Below are 22,585 nucleotides of genomic sequence, written 5' to 3'. Positions count from 1 at the left end.
TATTAGGAATAAGCTATTAGTGTGCATGTTTACAATAGAAGTCTTCATTATTATTTTGTATGATGTTAATTGATTATTTTCCTAAATTCAATTGCTATTGTGTAATTTAGTGAAAGAATACTCGTGTAAATAAATTGTATTATTGGATTTGTTATTTTTGGGCAAAAATCATGTACTCCCTCAACAGGTGACATTACAAATAGCTAAGTCTATATCAATTCAGTGGTAGAGAATTTGTTGGGTTACATGTGCTGGTTGTCCACAAAAAAATCCTTTGCAAATTTATCAAAATCGTAAAGATTTAATAACGCTTTTGATGCCAACTAAAAGTGAACAATTGACAACTGGAGAGATTTAAAGAATTAACACTATTAGAATGTATCTTGCTTGAAGGTTGAGACAACACAATGCTCAAAGAAAACCTTTCTTCTTGAATCTGTGTATTACTAATGCCCATTCTTGAGATCTAGGATGACTGAAGTTGATCAAGACCCCAAATAAGCCGACGCCACCTTAGAGGAGAATCTTGAGCAATTATGAAATATCTGTATGAAATATTGATAGCGTAATCTCTTATGTAAGTCTATATCATTCTTGCATTTTATGGCCAACAAAAACTTGTCCAGGATATGTTGTGAAGTGTGCAAGTAGGTGGTGCCTAAGAAGATAATGTTGTTTTCAAATTCTGCATTGTAACTATTTTGTTTCCTTTATATTTGAAGCCTTTCATTCCATTAGTTAGTTTTGACTTGTTATAAAGCCGTTTTGATACTTAAATCATTGAGTGTAAAGGGAGGGAAAGAAGACTTTGTTGTCTCAATCCCATAAAAGCCCTGAAACAACTTGGTACTGGAACTGAAGGCTCAAGTCATGTAAAAATTGCCTAATTTTAGAGGACCATTTGTGATCCTAATTTCACATTACCTATTAATTACATTTATCCTAAGTTACCGAATCGTGGGAAAATAAGGCCGATTTCGGGTACGAAACGTGTTGGAATTGGAGGCAGCTTGGAATCGTTGGAAAAACAGCCAGGTTCATTCACTTTGTTTTGCCCACTTTCCGACCTCTGAAAACCCTAAACAAGAAATTTTGTACTCCCAAAATGAATAAACATGGATCTCAAACTTGACTCCGAGGGCATTGCGACGATTTCCATATGCTGGCTCAGCTCAACGCTCGCAAATAGCTGTGTCCAAACTATTTACTCTGCTCGAACGAAAATGTTTTAGACGAATATAGTTTGCCTGGACGATAATGACCATGACGGAATCCATGAATGCTGTCGCGAACCTTCATCGTTATAAGATAGATTTTTAAAAAGTAATTATACATTATATTAATATATTGTCCCGTAAACTATATGTTACTAGTTATATAATTAGATTACAAATTTAAAATAATACAAATTTTATAAGATATATATTTAGTATTCTGATAATAACTCAAACTGTTCTTGATGATACTTGGGACTCGCCCGGGCTATAAGATATATATTTAGTATTAATTTATAATTATTATATTTAATTTTTAATGATGAAATATATAAAATAGTTTATTTTAAAATTATTATACGTTATATTAGTATATTGTTCGTAAAACTATATCTTAATAGTTATATAATAGAATTATAAGTAAAATAATATTAAATTTATAAGGTAGATATTTAATATTAATATATAATTAATATATGTAATTTTTAATATATATAAATATTTTTTTAATTTATAATTAATATATTTAAATTTTAGTATACATATTTATGTTTTTTATACTAACGTACCCAAAACGTACCCAACTCCCTAAATTTTTTTTGCCGTCCCTGCAAACCGTACCCACTTACCCGATTCTAATTCGGTAACTTAGTATTTATCTGAAAAAATGCCGAGCGATAGCAATTTGTAGTAATTTTATTTTACTTTAGAATTATTTTATTTATTACATACACGGACACATAAATTTTATTGTATCTACATTACTTTATTTTTTTATTGTTGTTTTACTTCTGTATGTGGCTTTTAATTTTACATTTGGAAAAACCACCGTAATTATAATTTTGAAAAATCATTTATTTACATTTAATTTTCATATTTATATATAGTTTTTTATTATTTAAAAATTCATTAAAAATAAAAAAATTATAAAATAAATATTTTGAAAGGGATTAAAATTTGATTTTTCTTAACGTTTACTAATAAATTTATGTAGTAAATAAAATAGTTCCAAAGTAAATTAAGATAGCTTTTACGTTTTAAGTAAATGAAATAGCTCCAAATTGATATCTCTCAACATTTTCTAGATAGATGTATTTAAGATATCTATACTAGTTAAAAATTTATCTCAAATCAACAAATCAAAATATTTTCTTAATTTTTTTTTATTGATTATTACACATAAATTGAAACTTCATATAAAATTTGAACTGCTTGATATCAAAATAATTGCTAGATGTAAATTATTTCTACTGCCCAAAACAATTACACACCCTTGAGTTTTTTTTGTATTAAATATAAGGAGTAAAGCAGTACATAAGTGTCATACAAAAAGAATATCCTCGAGCCAGGGCACCCTGGCTATAAGAGTAATATAGAAAATAGATCCACTAGACAAGACAAAATAGATGAGAGTACGAGCTTTGCCCTAGACTACGAGTACAAAAGCATCCCTATACAAAGAGAGACTATACATATTAAGTCTGCAGTCCTATACAAAGAGAGACTATACAAAAAGCAAGTCTGTGCATTACAAGCTGACACATCAGGATCTATTAAAAAAGTAATCATCAGGGGTTTATCCAAGAAGTCCACCCCAAAGGGCCCTCCATCCATATCGCTGTCCTGCCCTCCTGGAAGATCACCGGGATAGCAGCAAAGGTTTGTTGTCTTTTGAAGTCATAGGCCTCCCTAACCGCGGTGTCCAGTGTCGAGGAGAATGAAGTACTTTCCTTGATATGCCTTGACCATGCAGATCCGTATGACAGTTCCGAGATGTATATTCTAACAGAGCCTTTGTCTAGGAGTCTGTCAAATTTTTCTTCTGAGATCTTTATGTACATGAAACCTTCTACCAATCCTCCTTAGTGTACTGCAAGCTCCAAAGAGTGTTAAGATGCACAAAAATACCATCATCAAAAAGTAAAGACTTATAAATCAATTTAGTGCTATCCCTGGGCAGAGGGGGCCCATTCATCCATGTGTAGGAGGAGGACCTGGCCTCCCTCACTACACATGGAATGGATAGGTCCAACCTGTCACATGCAGCTTTAATCATGGAATAAGTCCTCCCATTGGACTGGGGGATATGATATCTGAGTTGCAGAATGTCCCAAGGGATAAGAGCACCATCACATAAAATATCATTAAATGTATTAATACCTTTGTGTGCCCAACCCTTAGCTGAGCATCCTTGGATGAGAGCCAGGGGTTTGTCATTATGCAATAAGTTCTACCAAATAGATTTTTCTCCAGCAATTGTATTGTTATTGTCAACCAGCCCATTGTTAGCAATCAAATGCCTAGTATATTCCTAGGCTTTTCAGATAGTTTTGAAAACAGGGGATCCTGTTGGGGATACAGGGAATCTGCCAGCAATTAAGTCAACAAAGGGGAGTCGTTTCCATCCTTTGTCTTGTTGAGGAGTAGCAAAACTAATATTGTTTCTCACAAGGATTTTCCAAGGCTCATCTCCTTCTAGAGCATGGAATATCCATTTAGTTGCGAGTGAGATACCCTAAAGGCGAAGGTCCTTAAGTCCTAGCCCGCCCATGCACTTGTCCAGACAACACCAACTCCATTTGACAGAGTGCTACTTCCTGTTGCCTTTACCATTAGACCATAAGAATCTTCTAATACTCTTTTGATTATCATTAATCTGATAATTACAAAACATCCAAATGGACAAGTAGTACAAAGTATAGGATGAGAGGATCTTCTGACAGACTTGCACTCTGCCCGCAAGAGAGAGATACATCTTGTTCCATTTGTTAAGCTTATGTTCCACTTTCGCTTTAACCCACAACCACATATCCTTCAAGTTGGGTTAACCAAAAAGGGGATGCCCAAGTATCTAACTTGCTTTGAGGGACCACCCCATTGGAATTCAAATTTGGAGAGCCACCCGGGAGGGGTGTCATCCCATCCCAACAACATGGATTTGGGAGCCAAAACTTTGGCTCCCGAGGCTTCACAAAAGATATTTAGTTTGTGAAGAGGGGAGCGGAAGTTATATTCTAATTGCAGAAAGAAAGCTGCGTCATCTGCAAATTGTACATTGATTGTTGGGAAGGGTAATGCCCTGTACTTTGGGGGAAAGTGAAGCATCCCTGAGTAAATAAAACATAGCATCAACAGCTAACACAAAGAGTGCGGGGGCCAAGGGGCATCCTTGCCTGATAGATCTGTTGAGAGAAATACTCTGCGACCGAGAGCCATTAATATCAATTTGAGCTAAAGCATCTTTAAGTAGTACCTCCACCAACTTGCAAAAATCTTTAGGAAAACCTAAGGCATCAAGCATCATAAGTAAAAATCTCCATTCCATTCGATAATAAGCCTTTTCAAAGTCAATGAGAAACATAGCCACTTTTAGATTGGTGGTCTTCGCCCAATTCATAGCTTCCTAGCTTGTGATCAGATTCTCAAGGATGTACTTGCCCTTGATAAAATCGGTTTGAGTGTTACTCACCACCTTGGGAAGGACAATTTCTAATCTGAGTGCAAGAGTCTTGGCTAGGATCTTGTACAAAACATTGAGAAGAGTGATACGTCTCCAATTTTTGACAAGTGATTTATCCCCATCTTTGGGAATAAGTTTAATAACCCCTTTATTGATCTCTGGACCAAGAGTTCCAGTGTTAAGGGCTTCTTGATAAATTTGAAGTAAATCCTCGGAGATCCAATCACAATTGACCTTTCAGCAGGGAGCCCATATGGACCAGGGCCTTTGTCGTTACTTAGACTCTTAATGGTCCTCTTGATCTCCTCGATGTCGAGGGGCTTACTAAGAGAAGTAGTATGTAAGTCTGAGACTTTTTTAGGAATGAGACCTCTGCACTGTCTAAGAGCCCGGTAGATCGAGAAGGGACCCATTCCGAGGTAAAGAGATTCTCATAGTATTGGAGAAAGGCCTTCTAAATATCCTTTGAATCGGTCAGCTCCACACCATCCTCCCAAATCCTATCAATCCTCTCCTTAAACTCCTTCTATCTGAGCATGTTAAAGAACTTGGAGCCCTTATCGCCATGTTGCATCTACTTGAGTCTAGCACGGACTTTGGCACCTCGAGCTTTCTTGTGTTGGATGTTTCTGAGTTTATCTCGAGTATGAGTAACTGCCAGGGCACAATTAGGATTGTTGAGGTATTGCTGAATTAGAGCTTCCTGAATGAGGAGTTTGTCAGTGAGCTCTTTCTCTTCTTTCCTACCATCCTTAGCAAACTTGGTGCCTAAAGTCTGATAGAGAGCCCTCCAACTCTCTACATTCCTGTTCCAATTGTTAATAGCAGAGTGATCTCTAAAGTTCCATTTACTGATTTGTCTGACTATGAACAAAGCATCCTGATATCGAATCAAGAAGCCTAACATTGAGCATGAAGTTGTTAGTCCTTCTGGGAAGAGGGGAGGCGCTAGAGTTAACCAAAATGTGAGCCATGATGGGATGGTGGTCTGAGAGGGTATATGGAATAACCTTGATCACACATCTAGAGGGATCCGGATTGAAAGAGCAAGCATCAGAGTTTGCATAGAATCCATCCAGTCTCAAATATATCCTCTTGGATCCTTGCTGGGCATTGCACCACGTTTACCAAATGTTGTTGAGCTCCTTTTTTCTGCCCTGGAGGGGGTCAAAGAGGTGAAGCTTTTTCTTCATCCTATCCCAGTATAACTTCTCACCACACTTCCAGTCCATGTTAAGCCCACTAACCTTATCTTCAGCTTCTTCAATCATATTAAAGTCTCCTCCAAAAATCCATGGACTATTAGGGAGACTAGTCAACCATTTCCATAGCTCTATCCTGTCTCTGTAATCATTTGGGGCGTAAATAGAGCAGATGCCAGTTTTGTGTCCATCTTTCTCCAATATTACCCATGTAGCTCTATTGCAAGGAGAGGATCCATTATCTACAATTAGTGAAGATCATTTCCTATTAATCAAAATGACTGCCCCACCTCTACCTTTGTCATGATTGGTGGTGAAATGAATAGCATCCCTCCAAATGAATTTGAGATTTACCTCTAGTAGAAATTTGGAGGCTTTAACTTCTTGTAGAAGCAAGATATCCAGGTTGAGAAATCTCCTGATAATGAGCTTTCGATCAGGGGACTCAAGACCCCTAATGTTCCAGGTGATGAGTTTAAAATCCATCACAAACAAAATTAATTAGGAATATCTTGGCAACTTTGAAGCCACTAAAGCATTTGGGAACATCACTTTTATTGTTCTTTGTCTTAGGGAGAGGGGATATCTTCTTCTTGCCTAATGGCCTCCTTCTCTTTCTTTTAACAACAGTGAAAGGACCTTCACCGTCTGTGGTAAGGGTGTCCCCATCTTCAGTCTCCACACCCGGGGAGAGCTCCTCATTGTTGGCTACATCGGTGGACTGGGATCTCTGCTCCCCATCAGGATCTTGAATTAAGGGGTTGGAAATGACTCGAACAAATTGATCAGAAACCAGATTCTCAGGGGATACCGACGTCTGACTACTAACAATGGGCTTGGCCATGATGATTTCAATACTCTCCACCTCTCGGTCACAGACAATGGGGAGAGAGTTTTGCAGAGATGATGAATTTTTCTCATTAAAACTACTCTTGTAAGGGGGGTCAATATTATTGGTGTTAACAGTAACCATATGTTTAGCATCCTTATTAACAGAATTAACATCTACATAATTAACAGAGATAGCATCTTTACTAAGAGAATTAACATCTACAGAATTACCAGAATTATCAACAGAAATAGTATCCGTATTAACAGAGTTCACATCTACTGAATTAACAGAATTAACATCCAGAGCATTAGCTTCCTTATTAACAGAATTAACAACAGCAGAATTAGGATCCTTATTATCAATAGTTATCTTATAGGCATCACTATCCTTATTCAATTTATCCACAAAAATAGATTTTCCTTCAAGATCTTGGACCATCGATTTAACAAACGAGTGTTTACCTTTAGGGCCGGGAGGAGAAGTAAGATTAAAGGCCCCAGAATGAATGGTCTTGGGATGAGGGAGGGATTTCAATTTATCCAGCACCAACTGTTGCGTATTTTTGACCCTCATCCTTCCTGATTTGGGGGGGGGGTCATCATTCATCTGAGCCAGAGATATTTCCAGCGCAGGAGGCAGGTCAGCATTAAAGCTCCCGAACTCCATATTTTCATCAAAAGACGGGAGAGGGCCAGCCGGCTTTGCCATAGCCTCAGCTATCGATTTACTCATCTCATTTAACTTGTCTAAAACAGGGGCTTGCACTTCCATCGGTTCAGCAAAGGAGGCTATATTCTGGTTTCTCTCTGGGCCTTTCTTAGTAGTCGGGTTAGGGTTACGTTTAACCAAAATAGGGCAGTTTTTACGCATATGCCCTTCACGTCTGCAGAGGAAGCATGCGTTCAGCCCCCCGAGAATCTCAATGGAGCAGGTAATGAGATCATCATTCATCAAGATTTCGATGGTGTCGGGAATATCTTTACTTGGGTCAATCGTAATGAGCGCCCGAGCATCAAGGTTTGGGATCAAACAGGGCGAATGATCAACCCTAATAATCCTGCCAACTGACTGAAGGAGTTGTGGAATGAATCTCCACAACAGCGGGGGAAGACTCTTGATAATGATCCATCTAGGGCTCGAAAGGGCAAGGATCTCTTTGCTAACCGCCTCAGAAGACCACTTGATAGCTCTGAAAGTACATTTGCCAACCAGCCACAATTGTTCGCTAACAACTTGAGCCTGCGAACTAGCATCTTTGAAAAAAAATAACATATAAAACCTTTTGAATCATTCTGCAGAAAGAAAAATGCAGACCTAGTTTTTTAATCCAAATGTTCTTCAACCATTCATCCATAAATTTGTGGGCCGGACAATTAGAAATGTTCGTGGCCACTAAAAAATTGCAACATCCTTCAATCTATTTTTTTCTGCATCAATAGCATCCAACATGGAAGAGTTTGGAGTTACAAAGAGGGAAGAGCAAGAAGAGAAAGGGGGCGTACCTTCTTTTCCGTCGACCCCATCGCACCCTGCAGGAGAGTCTGGCGCCCTAATGTCAAATTTGGCTAAATCAGAGATAGGGTTAGAGTCCAAATCAAGCAACGCTGATTTGAATGACTTAGGAGGAGTCGAGCCCTCGGCACGAGGGCCACTACTGGAATCGCTTGACATAAATGTTCGAGCGTGCAAGAGGGCATAAAGAAAAACAAAGAGCCCACGGAAATGACCGGATGGCGGCCAGACATTAACAAGACAATAAATGAAGAAGAGTCGAGAGAAAGAGGCAGAGAAACTTACCTACGTGGCACTCCTCCACGTCAGAGGCCAAGAACCCCTACACGAACGCCGAAACCCTACGGACTCGACGCAGTTGCAGACCATCAAACTTTGGTATTTTGAGCATATACTTTTCTCTACACCCTTGAGTTTCATTTAATATATACAAAATAATGTTCAATTTTTAAAAATTTCTTGAGTTTTATTTTCAGACTTTCTTGCTACACTTTTTTGCTTGGTTAGTTTCAGCTAGGCTGCACTGTTATATTAAAATTCGAATAAGTCATTACATCAAAATGCTCTCAGGCAGATTGCCATTGAAAGCCATCACGAGATTGACCAGAAACATACATTTACAATTACATTTATCGTTATACTGCTTAATGATTAGACAAAATCCAAGCCAAGACTTTAAATGTTACATACTAAACCACTCAGAGCCAAACAAGGATAGAACCTTTGCCAAACCCACTCTTGTCAAATTCATGAACCCATTCCAAATCAAATATCGGCACCATATTGTTCACCCACATCAAGAATCCACACCCCTTCTTGGCCTTGGCTCGATGCTTGCTGAGAGTAACAGTATGGAAGTTGGCCAGGAAAGGAACCCACTTGACCATCGCAGCCTCCTCTAGAACCTGAGGAAAATCATGGGGCTCTGGAATCCCAACAACGTGCTTGGCCAGACCAAGCACCTTATCAAACCCTCCCAGGTAAATTTTCTTAAAGAGAAGCAAACAGAGGGCCTAGATCAAATCCTTAGGTTCATCTAAGTCATGCAGAGAGGCAGCAAACTGGGATGAAATGTTTGTGTTGACTTGATACCTGCATTCATCTTATAGATATTAGAAAGTCATTGCCCAATACCCATTTAACAACTCTCAGAGTGCATCCATTGAATTCCTTTAGAATCACCTTGAGGCATTGATCAGAAATCGACCCAAGAAAAGCCATTTGGCTGTGGGGCAACATTAAGCACACAAGAGTATCCATCCTCACCCTCCCAGCCAAAAGGAAGACAAACATTATATGAATTGCCATTCTCTACCACCAAAAGATATAGGCTCAGTCCGCCCATCGCACATGCCAAACATAACACTGAACTGGAGGTGCAATGATTTCTCCTTCAAAATCCCATAAGTAATACGATCATCCTCACGAGTCAAGCAATAATTAACATCCTCCAAACCATACCCACAGTACTTTGATACCACATGGCAATAGAATGGCCTGAGCTGTCAAGCAAACAGGCATGAAACCCACATGTCATTTAGTATTGCGAGATCAGCACACGGCCTACTATCTCTTCACCATTTTGATTGAAAGGCTGTGATCATAATGGCACGAGGGAACCATCAATACTCTGTAATGTCCCGTCAATAGAATACCTTAAAATGTTGGGACAATTACTTTGAATTCTCCTCTTTACTTTAATCTGTATGTATGCTTAGATCCAACAAGGGAAGATGTGCCAAATATCTACTGTTGTTTTAGATTCAATTCAACAAAGTGTATATGCGATATGATATAGGTACTAATATGATTAATAACAATGTCTGTTACAGGGTTATGAAATATGTTATGAATGTAATATTCCTTTCACTAATAGTGATAGTCAATGGTACTATGTCTGACATAAACAAAAGTATACAATTAAGATGTATTACTGACAGCAATGTATTTGCTATATCTGGTGTGATAATGTAATTATGCAATATGATAATATTGCTAAGAACGATATGTTGCTGTCTCAGATTCTGATTTATATACTTGCAACTAAATAATCGATGCTGTTTCTGATATGCTACCTTAAGGCCTATGATCACTGCTGTTGCCTCTAATCTGAAGTTTTATCCTTGCAACCTATAAATACCAAATTGCAAATGCTCGATTTGAGCAGATTCAGAAATGGATATCAGAAATAAAAATGAATACTCTCCCTCCTTTTTGAATGATGACTGATCTCTTATATCTCCGTCCTTGAATGGGGGGGTTACGTGGGATAAGACATATCCTCCCCCCTTTTTGAATGACGACTGATCTCTTATATTTCCGTCCTTGAATGGGGGGTTATGTGGGATAAGACATATCCCATGTCCTTTGACAAACGCACCCTTCCTAACAATTCTGATCGCACCTCTTGAGTTATTGATGAAGCTTGTACGCTTAACTGATTTTGTCTAATGATAATCACATTCATTCGTAATAATTATCAATCGCTGCACTCTAATTGTTTAGTTCTCCTTGAATATCTTTGTTACTGAAGATACTAAATTGTTGTCTAGATGTGCCTTTCCCGATATCAACTATAACAGCCTCCTAAATTGATGCCAATAGTAATATTCTTAACTAACCAATGTGCGTCAGCTAGTATGATGGTAATCCCGCTCCTTGGTTTGCTAGATATCATAGTTAATTGCCTTCTGTCGTCACTTAGTCATTATCGTATCATAACTGCTGTTCCTCCATGCCCATATCAGTTATGATCGCTGTATAATCTAACTCCATTATCAATGTAATTGCTACTCAGTCATACGTTGATTGCCGTTCATCTTAATCGTTGTCTCCAACTTATATTTATCGATACTTGCCAATGCTTATCAACAACTTAGCCGCTCAACTGATCTGCATATCATACCAGTACCTATTAATTGTTGACCATCATAAGTATGATCAGTATTCATGATCATCGATTGCTTGGCTTTTGTTCTTCATAGAAGCTACCATTCCCATTGACTCTTAGAGTACCTATTACCAATTCCTCATTCATCGATGATCTTGTCTCCATAGTAATCGATTCATTAACCCATCGCTTCACTCATGCTATCTATTTGTATTGATTAGTATTAGCGATGCTGTTGACCAATCATAGATTTGGCTGTTATTAATTATCGGTGCTTGTAATTAATTATGACTCTTATTCCTTATATTTAAGGAAAAATCGTCTTATTTATAAGACTTCATGATTTTCCTGAATGCAAACTATCTGTTCTAAACTATAGGTGTTCAAGGTCTTGATCCCACAATTGTTCATTGTTGTTATCTTTTTGGCTCAAAGATGGGGACATGGCAGTCTGCCCTCCTTGAAGATGCTTGCTCACAAGCATTCTCAAATTTTGTCATAAGGGTTCTTGACTTTGGAACCCTGTAATTACATTATGAACCACATATGCAAATATACATATATACATGTCTCATTGTAGGGATTAAGCGACTACATCATACATAATGCAAGCATGTTAGAGTTTGGGAGGAAGAGACGGGATGGGTTTGCTTGGAGCCATTTCTACACCAAGCCCAAGAGAGGTTGTTATAGCCCCCTTGCTACACTTGGCGGCTCCTACTTGCTTTCCCATCAAGGCCTCATTGTTGATTGTAATTAGGGAATGGCGGATTCCAATTGCCTTGGGCAACATTGTAATCCGCCCAAGGGGCCAGCCCCTTCTCCAACGTGTAGGGCAGGGCCCTATACCTCACGACACTTCATTAAAACCCCACGCTACATGATAAAACTCCACGCCACATGCAAGTTAACACGCTAACATGAATAGGGCCAACCCTCTTATAATGCATTTCGGTTAAAGAAATTAAAGGTCATTAATTTACTATAGGCCGACATAAATGGAGCTTGCATCACATATAAGTAAAGACATTCACCTCATTCAAACATAATTCAATATCATTCCATGCGAAATATATATCTCTGCCTAATGCAAATTTGAAGAAGCAATATTACAGCGAATCATATTTGCCATTACAGCGAAGTATATCTGCCATTAAAGGTGCAAAATTCAATCATAAGAAGAGCGAACTGAGGTGCTAAGGTTGCAGTCCAGCAAAGTGCAGACTTCAGATGCAACATAATGCAGACCTAGGGTTTGGACCTGATTACTGTTGGAAGTGTTAAAGGGGGCAGACTTGACAACTTGATGCTTGTGAAGGGTGCAGTCTTGTGGAAGATCTTATCAGCCCTAAGAGCAAACATCTTCAAGTGCTTGAGATAAGTGTTGTAATCTTTATATGACTATAATCCATAATCAGATCTGAGGATCTTTTCTGGCTGGGTTTTTCCTCCTAGGAGGTTTTCCCAGGGTAACTGTGTCTTGTTCTTATTTCTTTGTTCATTTCTATGTTATGCCTAAATCTAGAAATCTTTAAATCTTTCAGCTAATCAAACAAAATTCTGATTTCTGAGTTTATATTAATCTGAAAGTAGTAAAAACAACACTCATCTCCCTGAAGGCACTTGCCTTGTTGTGAAGTTGGGGGGAGAATATAGCTAGGTTACTTGACTCTTATGAGCCCCTCGCAACCTCTCCGCTCAATCTCAAGCCCACAACACAAGATGGGTTTTATACAATTAATCTTTATGCATTCCCTCTTGCAGGATCAGGGGGAGACGTAAGGGGTGACTTGACTCCTTGATTGTAAGTACCCGCTTTTAGGTTACTTACGAGTCCCTTGTGACCCAACTCTTACTCTTCAAACCCTCTCCCATAAGAGGATTACAAATAGTATTTAACATGTATGTGAAAACACAAAGTATACATATGAATGCATGAAGACACCGAGCATACACAAAGTATACACTTGTACAAATACAGAGCATACATTTGGAGAACTATATTGTTAGATTAGGATTAATGCATATTATCTTTAATATGTAAATATCAAAAATCATACCATAAGTCTGCTCAGAATTCTTGAGTAGTAAGTATCCTCCTTTCCTCTCCTTTCGAATAGGAGCTACTATGGTATCGGTTCCTCCATGAAGCTCCATCAACGGATGCTTCAATCATATGGACTTGACTTCCCTTTCTGCATGTGTCTACGCTCCCATGGTTCATTGCACTTAAAGCACAAATTCCTCTTTCTTTGACCATCTCGTCGTTTTTGGCTATTTCCATCTTGGCATACATGTCCATGTTCCCATTTCTCATTACAATAAAAGCATGTTTTTCCTTGGAATTCCTTTTTATGTCCCTCATCTTTATGATGATTTTTGGAGTGTGTTAAAGTTTTGGACTTATCTTTGGATGAGTGATTATCAAATTTCATAGCCTTTAGGATTGCTTCCTCTAAGCTTGTGGGGTCCATGGCACGTACTATATTGCGGGTAGATTCTTTTAATCCTTCCACAAAGAGGTAAATGAGTCTTTCTTGAGAGATTTTTGGTACCATGACAGCTAAATTTTGGGAGTTAGTTCTTTGAAGTACCATTGTGGGTGCTTTTGATCAAACCTTTTGATGAGTTTTTGTGTAAAATCGTCATAAGTGGTTATGTGTTGATGGCCTTGGGTGATATTATGCACATGCGAACACAGAATAAAATACCAAGGTATCTTATCCTCTCTTGAACAAAGTTTCCCGACTGCTGAAGATCTCGCTGAAGGATCAATCAGAGTAACTCCAAGGTTCTTGTATGTAGGGTCTCTACGTGTGGATAAGCTTCTCGCGGTATGATGTGATTTTGCTGGAATCACAAGGGGACTTAAATTCGATGACCTGAGCGTCTGATTTGATGGAATCACAAGTCCTATTTATTGATTGGAAGATAAAGAAATGGCAAAAGATACAAGGTTCAGGAAGTCTACTCTAAGACCTAGAATGCGAGAAGATGGATGAATGACTGGAGTCCTATTGGGCTGGGTCTCACCATCAAGTTGAACAATTCAACACCAACTCAGTGCGATCTTCTAAGGGATGTTTCAAATATGTCCAAATCGTACACCATCAGATACTGATCACCATTTAAGATAATGTGTGAACAACAGAGGTGTTATGACTTGGGATTAAGCTCGTTCTATGCCAGTTGACCATGCAAGGCACTCTTACAGTCAGCAAGAGGCTAGTGGTTTGCACTAGGTGGATTTCATGTGAGTGCATTCAATAACTTCTTTCATTCAATTTAATTATCTATCATGTAAAATGAAGATTCAACAAGAGACCATGCATATTGCAAAGAAACAACACACTTCACCATAACTTCAATGAAAATGGAGTTTATTTACAATCAATGGCAACAATTTCTTGCCTTGTCCTCCTAATCTACTCTAATTGCTATTCTATCAGTTGACTATTCACTATTTCTCACTATTCACTGACAATTAACCTTTTACAAATGAGGAGCCAGGGTTTTATATAGGGAGCCCTTTACAAACAAACGACTCTGATTGACTTAGAACCAATGGCTAGGATTACAAGATAAAAACCCTAATTAGGGTTTGTTACAACAAACTTCCTCTAGCCAATGAGAAAATTACATTCTAAGAGTGAGGACCAATAGGAAGCAGGGGTAGGTGCCTTGAAGTTTGTGCCGTCCCCGATGAGTCAGGTACATTGAATTTGGACACGTTGAGGTGGACCAATCCGATCGAAGGAATGATGACTGGGATGCCACCTTGCCTAATGCTTGTGACTTGGTTGATCCTCCTCTGTCTTTGATATGATGAATGATGTACTTCCTTTGTTTGACCAAGCTTCCTTATTGTCAAGTCTTCCTTCTCCAGTAGCATATCTCGCCCTGAAGTGCTGGCAAAGCCTTTCTTTGTCATCTTGTGGTAGAATGAGGTCTTGAGGCTAACTTGAACTCCTTGAACAATCCTAGTCATCCAATGCCTCAAAGCATCTTGAGTCTTCCCCTTTTTCCTGTGGAACGTCCTTGATGATGATTGATTGGAAGTGGTCGTCCATGCCCTAGCCTGGTCTTCTTCCATTTGCAAAATAAACCAAGGATGATTAAGGACACATTATAAATTCATTCAACATAGCATTTTCTACCTTAAAACATCAACAAGAGTTATCAAAATGAAGTTCGCTTGAGATCCTTCCTAGGGAAGGGCCCCATAAAATTTCGCTCTGGACCCTGGCCAAGGACAGGACCTATTTGGGATTTTCGCCCTAGACCCTTTGGAAGGGTCAGGAGCGAAATTTACATTCCAGGACAATTCTATCACTTCTTTACTCCAAAATTCCTCCCAAGGCAAGCATATGCTTAGTTTTCTCTTCTCCAAAGCCTAGAGATCCATGTCTTGACCTTGGTTATGGGCAAGTTAGGTGAAATTGAGAATTTCGCTTTGGACCCTTTGGAAGGGTCAGGAGCGAAATTCAAGCTTTAGACTTATTTCTTGACTTCCTTCGCTTCAATTCACCTAACAAGGCAAGAATACCTCACTCCACCTTCAACCATGCCATAGGAATCAATGTTTTGGCTTCACTCAAGGAGAAAATGGTTGATTTGGAGAATTTCGCTTTGGACCCTTTGGAAGGGTCAGGAGCGAATTTCTCTCTTTGCTTGTTTTCCCTCACTCAACTCCATTTCTTTCACTTTGTTATTACTTGATTCTCCATTTGAATCCTTCTCTCAACTTGACAACACTTACTTGGCCTCAAAAATGGCTAATAAGGAGAATTTCGCCAAAAACCATGGCCAGGGACAAGACCTATTTAGGATTTCGCCTTGGACCCTTTGGAAGGGTCAGGAGCGAAATTGAAATTCGCTTTGGACCCTCTAGAAGGGTCAGGAGCGAAATTTGACATTTTGGTCTCTCCGTCAGGATTCATATATGGAATATAACATTTAAGTATAAGAACTTATACTTTAAGTTATATTCCATATATATTGTCAGGATTTTTGAGAGTGGTTTCGGACCTCCAGGAGTTATAATGCAAAATCTAGTTTTTGGAGGATTCTTCAATTTTCCAGACTGTCAAATTTTAGGATCAAGATGACATTCCAGACTTGGCCAAATTTCAGGACATTTGAAGATCAGGATGACATTCCAGACTTCATCACTCACCAGTTTGATCTAACTCGGATCTTCAAAGATGATATTCACTCACTAAGCTTTATTGACCTCCTGAAACTCAAACAAGACACTATTAGCAACAAGAGCAAAACCTTGTCCTAAGGAAGACTTTCAAAGATGACCCTAACCCGGAGCATCCACTGACTCAACTTTAGCTAAAACAGAGCCTGCTCTCTTAGTGATCCCTCTGGCAACACTCAGCATGCAAAGGCTAATAGACAAAACCCTAAAAGACCTAGAAACAAACCCCAGAAAACAAAAAAGTAGGGGTCCCCATTTGCAATGGGGCGATGTGTGAATACGTCACAACAGGACTTAGTGATAGATAAGTATCTAACTTTTGGACCCATGAACGTGCTGTAAATTTTCCAGATCCGTCAAAGCAAGGAAGGGTTATTTTCCTTATTCTCTCTTTAAGATCCTTGTCAGATTTTCTTTTTCTTTTCATGTTAGGGATGGTCTTCATTTTGTATCACAATAATCTCTAAAAGACACATTCCCTTTAATTCTGGGTCAAGTTTAGAGTATGCTTCTAGGATTGCATCAACATTATCCACAGGTCGGGTTTTTGCTTCTTCTCCTTCTTCCTCTTGAACTTCATTAGGTAGGAAGGGGGCTCTGGTTGGCCTCATATTGGAAGTATTATTGTTATGATTATTTTCTGAATGATTGGAATTGGTGTCCCTTCCATTACTTTGGTGGGGTCTATTCTGATTGTTACTGATTGATTGTATAGCTTAAAGGAGAAGTTGATTGGTTCTCTCATTTTGTTTAATCAGCTCTTTGGTGGTTTGAGCTGTTTGCTCCATAAAGGCTCTCAAATCATTGCTTATCTATTCACTAATCTCGTTTCCCCTTCTCTGCATTAATATATACTCCACAGGATGGCAGGAAAGTTGCTCTGATACCACTTGTAATGTCCCGTTAATAAAATACCTTAAAATGTTGGGACAGTTACCTTGAATTCTCCTCTTTACTTTAATCTGTACTTATGCTTAGATCCAACAGGAAGATGTGCCGAATATCTACGGTTGTTTCAGATTCAATTCAACAAAGTGTATATGCAATATGATATAGGTACTAATATGATTAATAGCAATGTCTGTTACAGGGGTATGAAATATGTTATGAATGTAATATTCCTTTCACTAATAGTGATAGTCAATTGTACTATGTCTGACATAAACAAAAGTATACAATTAATATGTATCACTGACAGTAATGTATTTGCTATATCTGATGTGATAATGTAATTATGCAATATGATAATATTGCTAAGAACGATATGTTGCTGTCTCAGATTCTGATTTGTATACTTCGCAACTGAATAATCAATGCTGTTTCTGATACACACCCTTAACGCCTACGATCACTGGTGTTGCCTCTAATCTGAAGTTTTATCCTTGCAACCTATAAATAACAAATGGCAAATACTCGATTTGAGCAGATTCAGAAATGGATATCAGAAATAAAAACAACACTCTCCCCCCTTTTTGAATGACGACTGATCTCTTATATCTCTGTCCTTGAATGAGGGATTACATGGGATAAGATATATCCCATGTCCTTTGACAATCACACCCTTCCTAACAATTTTGATCACACCTCTTGAGTTATTGATGAAGCTTGTACTCTTAACTGATTTTGTCTAATGATAATCACATTCATTCGTAATAATTATCAATCGCTGCACTCTAATCGTTTAGTTCTCCTTGTATGTTGTTGTTACTGAAGATACTAAATTGTTGTCTAGATGCACCTTTCCCAATATCAACTATAACAGCCTCCTAAATTGATGCCAATAGTAATATTCTTAACTAACCAATGTGCATTAGTTAGTATGATGGTAATCTCGCTCCTTGGTTTGCTAAATATCTTAGTTATTCGTCTTCTCCTGTGACTTATTCATTATTGTATCATAATTGCTGTTCCTCCATATCCATATTGGTTATGATCGCTGTATAATCTAACACCATTATCAATGTAATTGCTGCTCAGTCATATGTTGATTGCCGTCATCTTAATTATTGTCTCCAACTTATATTTATCGATACTTGCCAATGCTTATCAACGACTTAGTCTCTCGACTGATTGCATATCAACCAGTGCCAATGCTTATCAACGACTTATTCGCTCGACTGATGATCTTGTCTTCATAGTTAACCCATCACTTCGCTCATGATATGTATGTGTGTTGACTAGTATTAGCGATGCTGTTGACCAATCGCAGATTTGGCTGTTATTAATTATTGGTGTTTGTAATTAATTATGACTCTTATTCCTTATATTTCTAAGGAAAAATCGTCTTATTTATAAGACTTCACGATTTTTCTGAATGCTAACTATCCATTCTAAGCTATAGGTGTTCAAGGTCTTGATCCCACAATTGTTCATTGTTGTTATCTTTTTGGCTCAAAGGTGGGGACATGACATACTCTGGTGTCTTATGTAAGTAAACCAACCTCCTTGGTCAATACATGAATCAGGTACAAGCGAGCTGGCTGCTAGCTCAACAAATGAGTGATAGGAGACTTCAAATCTGCATTGGACCCACTGAAGCATCAGTTGTTGATATGACCAGAGATTAAATCTGGGGACAATACTATTACTTGAGCTCGTTAGGACGGGCACTAGCCAGATTAGCTGTTGCATTGGCGAGTGCATTAGCCTTGTTATTCCTCTCCTTGTATATATGTGATATCGAGAATTCCTCAAAAGATTTAAGAGCATTTGCACATTCTGAGACCAACTTGTTGAGTTTCCAGTTAGTCGATTGCTGTTTTCTCAATGCATTCACCATGAGGAACGAATCTCCTTCGATCCAAATCTTCTTGATTCCCAATTTTAAACCTTCCTCAAGACCACATCTGAGATCCAATAACTCCACTGTTCATTTTTGGTGGCAACAGTAGACTACCTTGATCACATTACCGAAGTGATCTTTGAAAATGCAGCCTGCACCAGAGATTTCGAGATACCCCCTAGAAGCACCATCGAAATTTAATTTTATTCAACTAGCCTCAGGAGGATACTATTTTTTAATGGCTCTGAGAGAAGCAGAGGACTTAACTCCTAAAACCCTATAAATAGGGGGGCTTTCTTGCTACACTTGAAACAGGAGAAGAATGACAATTATAATCAAGTTTATGTTGATTTAATGCAGCTTCCTTCATAGTTAATGTGTCATACTCTATACAAAATTGTGGAAAAAAGTTTTCAAAGATTTATCAAAATATGATGGAGAAACTGACAGTGTTGAAGAGGGCATATCTTTATTTTTTTGTGCTTCTTATTTTGGAAATATAATGTTTATTGTTAAATAGTGATTTTTTGATATGTAAATGCCTGCCAAATTTAAGGTAAAATGCAATAGGTTTTTTTAACACAATCATGGCATTACATTCTGCCCCTTGCTGCCATTGTAGAATGCCTCTTGGCATTAATGATTAATCTTGTTATATCTTAAACTTTTATTCTAAAGGACGACTAACACATCTGACTACCTGAAGAGTTTACTCCACAGCTTGCAGACTTGATATTCTGGCCAATTCTATTTCTAAATTCGACTTCTTGCAAGTGAACTGGATCTTGCTATATTTCATGAATTTTCATTCACACAAGTCCAGTACTCCTAGATAACTAATGTGCAAAATTCCCAATGGTTAATATCAGTTTGGCAATAACATGGTTCTAGCTGAACCTTTCTTATCCCCAGTGAAAGGGAGCCGTGTCTTTTAATCATTGCTAATTCATCCTTATATACATTAAAACTAAGTCCCTTATTGTTATGCTCGCTGTTCAAAAATATTTTTTGCCTTGTTTAAAAAATTGCATGGATGCCTTCATTGTTTCAAACAGGGGAAAGATTACCATGTAGTGATTCATCTTTGTTCCCTCAATAAAAAATCATGGTACTAATTCTTGTTATGGAACATATGATTTGTAAAATATTTCTGAGCTTTATCCTGAAAATTCTGAAAAGTGTGAAATGTTCAGGAAGAGGCTTACTAGCTTTAAATTTCATATGCTGACACTTTCAGTCTTAATATTTTCTTTCCTTCTTGTTTCTCTCTAGGAGCTTCAGGTCAAGGGATCTGTTCCTGAGAAAGACATCATTTAGTTGATCATCATCTTAAGTTGGCATATTTTATTTGGAACAACCATATGCATGGCAGATATTACATTTAAAATGCTCCTGCTGCTAACGTGACTTCTGCTAAATTCTGAATAATACTATTAGTATAGAGTTTTCTTTCAACGTACGAATTACTCCCAAATTCCTCACACTCCAGCCATGTTGCTTATAGGGCTGATTGTGGATTAGACATTCTATGTCACTTTTTTCTTAGTTATTCTTGTTCTCATAACTTAAAGTGATAGAATATTGGATTGTCAGTATGACATGCAATTTTATGTGGATAATCTCTATTGTATTTGCTATTTACTTAGAAATTTATTCTTGTGTTAAATTTGCAGGAACTTACAGGAGGCATCCTACTTTTAAGAAATAAGTATTTTATTATAATTTATAGAGGAAAGGACTTTCTACCTCCACTTGTTGCCAATGTATTAGCAGAAAAAACAGCAGAGGCAAAGGTCTTTCAAGACGATGAAGAAGATGCAAGGTTGAGAGCAGCTGCAGCAGTGCAGGCGAGGGCTGATATGGGAACTAGTCTTGCTGGTACACTGGCTGAAACCTTAGAGGCCAGAGCACGCTGGGGGACAGAATGTGAAGATCCACAGAAGACAAGGGCAGCAGCTGCTGAGGCCAAGAAGGCTGAAGCAGAAAGGAAGCTTCAGCAGAAGATAGCTATTGTAAGTTTAGTATAACAATCATCTTCAATTTTTAAGAGTCTCAAAATAGAATATCAGAAATCTGTTATGTTAATTTTGGCAATACATGTGTCAAAAAAATCACATGCCTTCAGAGTTATGTTTCATGTTGGAGCCTAGACATTATGCTTCATTTAAGATTGAGGACATTCTTGAGAATATCTTTGTACATTTACTCCAACTTTTGGTTAACAGGCCCAACTAAAGAAGCAGAAAGCAGAGAAGGAATTATCTAAATTAGAAGCATTTTTGTCACCTGCTGAACCACCAGAAGATCGAGAAACAATAACAAATGAAGAAAGGTTTATGTTTCGCAGACTTGGCCTGAGAATGAATGCATTTTTACCTCTTGGTGAGTCCTGTTTGGATTAGAAATGTAGGTAGCTTGAGTCATTTTGTTGCAATCAATAGCACTAATTTCAGATAGAATCATCACTACATTGTGAAAATCTGTTCTGGTCTGTTCCAGGGAGGCGGGGAGTTTTTGACGGTGTAGTTGAAAATATGCACTTGCATTGGAAGCATAGAGAATTGGTGAAAATTATTTCAAAAGGAAACAGTTTCGCATGTATTGAAGACATAGCAAGAACCTTGGAGGCTGAAAGTGGGGGAATATTAGTAACAGTTGAGAGAGTATCCAAGGGTTATGCTATGATATTTTACCGTGGGAAGAATTATCAGCGTCCAACTAATTTGAGGCCACAAAACCTCCTAAACAAGAGAAAAGCATTAAAACGCTCACTCGAGAACCAACGGAAAGAGGTCTCTTTTATATTCTTTGACACAAGCTTTTGTGCGGTTATTTTTTAAGGGTCAATTTAGGATTTATTTACTTGAATTCACATGGGAAACTGAAACAGTTATTATATGAAGTCGTGGTCTCTGTTCTTGCTACTGTTCATATAAATATATTTGTCTATTATTGATTAGCATTGTCTCATGTGGACAAATTTTCAGTCATTGAGTTTTCACATATACCAGCTGGAGCAGAACATAAAACAGTTGAAGCTGGACCTCGTATGTTTCTTTCTATCTGGCTTCTCAATATTTGTTTTAAAATCTATATAAATTCTTGACCATAACTGGTTTAGATGGGTGCTCTAGCAATTGTATTAGCTTTATCCATTGTATAATAAATTAGAGTGCTTATGCACCAATTTTAGCATTCATTGTAAGCCTGCTGATGAATTGGGTAAGTGAACATTGAAGGTGTTATATGGGAATCGATTTTAATAGATTTTCTGCTTACTGTTTTTGAGATAACGACATTTAACATATTTGTGTTTCCTTTTTATCTTCAGAACAAGGCAGATTATGTGGATGAGGGTACACATGCTCCAGATTCAAACTCAGAACTGGAAACTGAATACTCTTATACATTTTTAGAGGTTTGGATTGAGTAAAATTTAGTAATAGAATTATTAACAATTTCTGTCTTTAACTACCAACATGGAAGG

General features: G+C 37.9%; 1 protein-coding gene across 2 annotated transcripts in view; it reads left to right on the top strand.

Moving 5' to 3' along the window:
* The window catches only part of LOC131054253 (CRM-domain containing factor CFM3, chloroplastic/mitochondrial), a 44,225-nt gene that overhangs the window by 5,921 nt on the left and 15,719 nt on the right, over nt 1-22,585 (top strand). For both annotated transcript variants that reach the window (XM_057988727.2, XM_057988728.2), the window contains exons 4-8: nt 20,772-21,110; nt 21,324-21,480; nt 21,598-21,890; nt 22,086-22,145; nt 22,430-22,516. In XM_057988727.2, coding sequence (XP_057844710.2) covers nt 20,772-21,110; nt 21,324-21,480; nt 21,598-21,890; nt 22,086-22,145; nt 22,430-22,516 — 936 coding nt within the window. The remainder of the gene's footprint in view (nt 1-20,771; nt 21,111-21,323; nt 21,481-21,597; nt 21,891-22,085; nt 22,146-22,429; nt 22,517-22,585) is intronic.

This window comes from Cryptomeria japonica, chromosome 2 (genome assembly GCF_030272615.1).
Source record: "Cryptomeria japonica chromosome 2, Sugi_1.0, whole genome shotgun sequence".
NCBI classification, from domain to species: Eukaryota; Viridiplantae; Streptophyta; class Pinopsida; order Cupressales; family Cupressaceae; genus Cryptomeria; species Cryptomeria japonica.
Note: the sequence above shows the minus strand (reverse complement) of the source record. Positions and strands in the feature narration are given on the sequence as shown.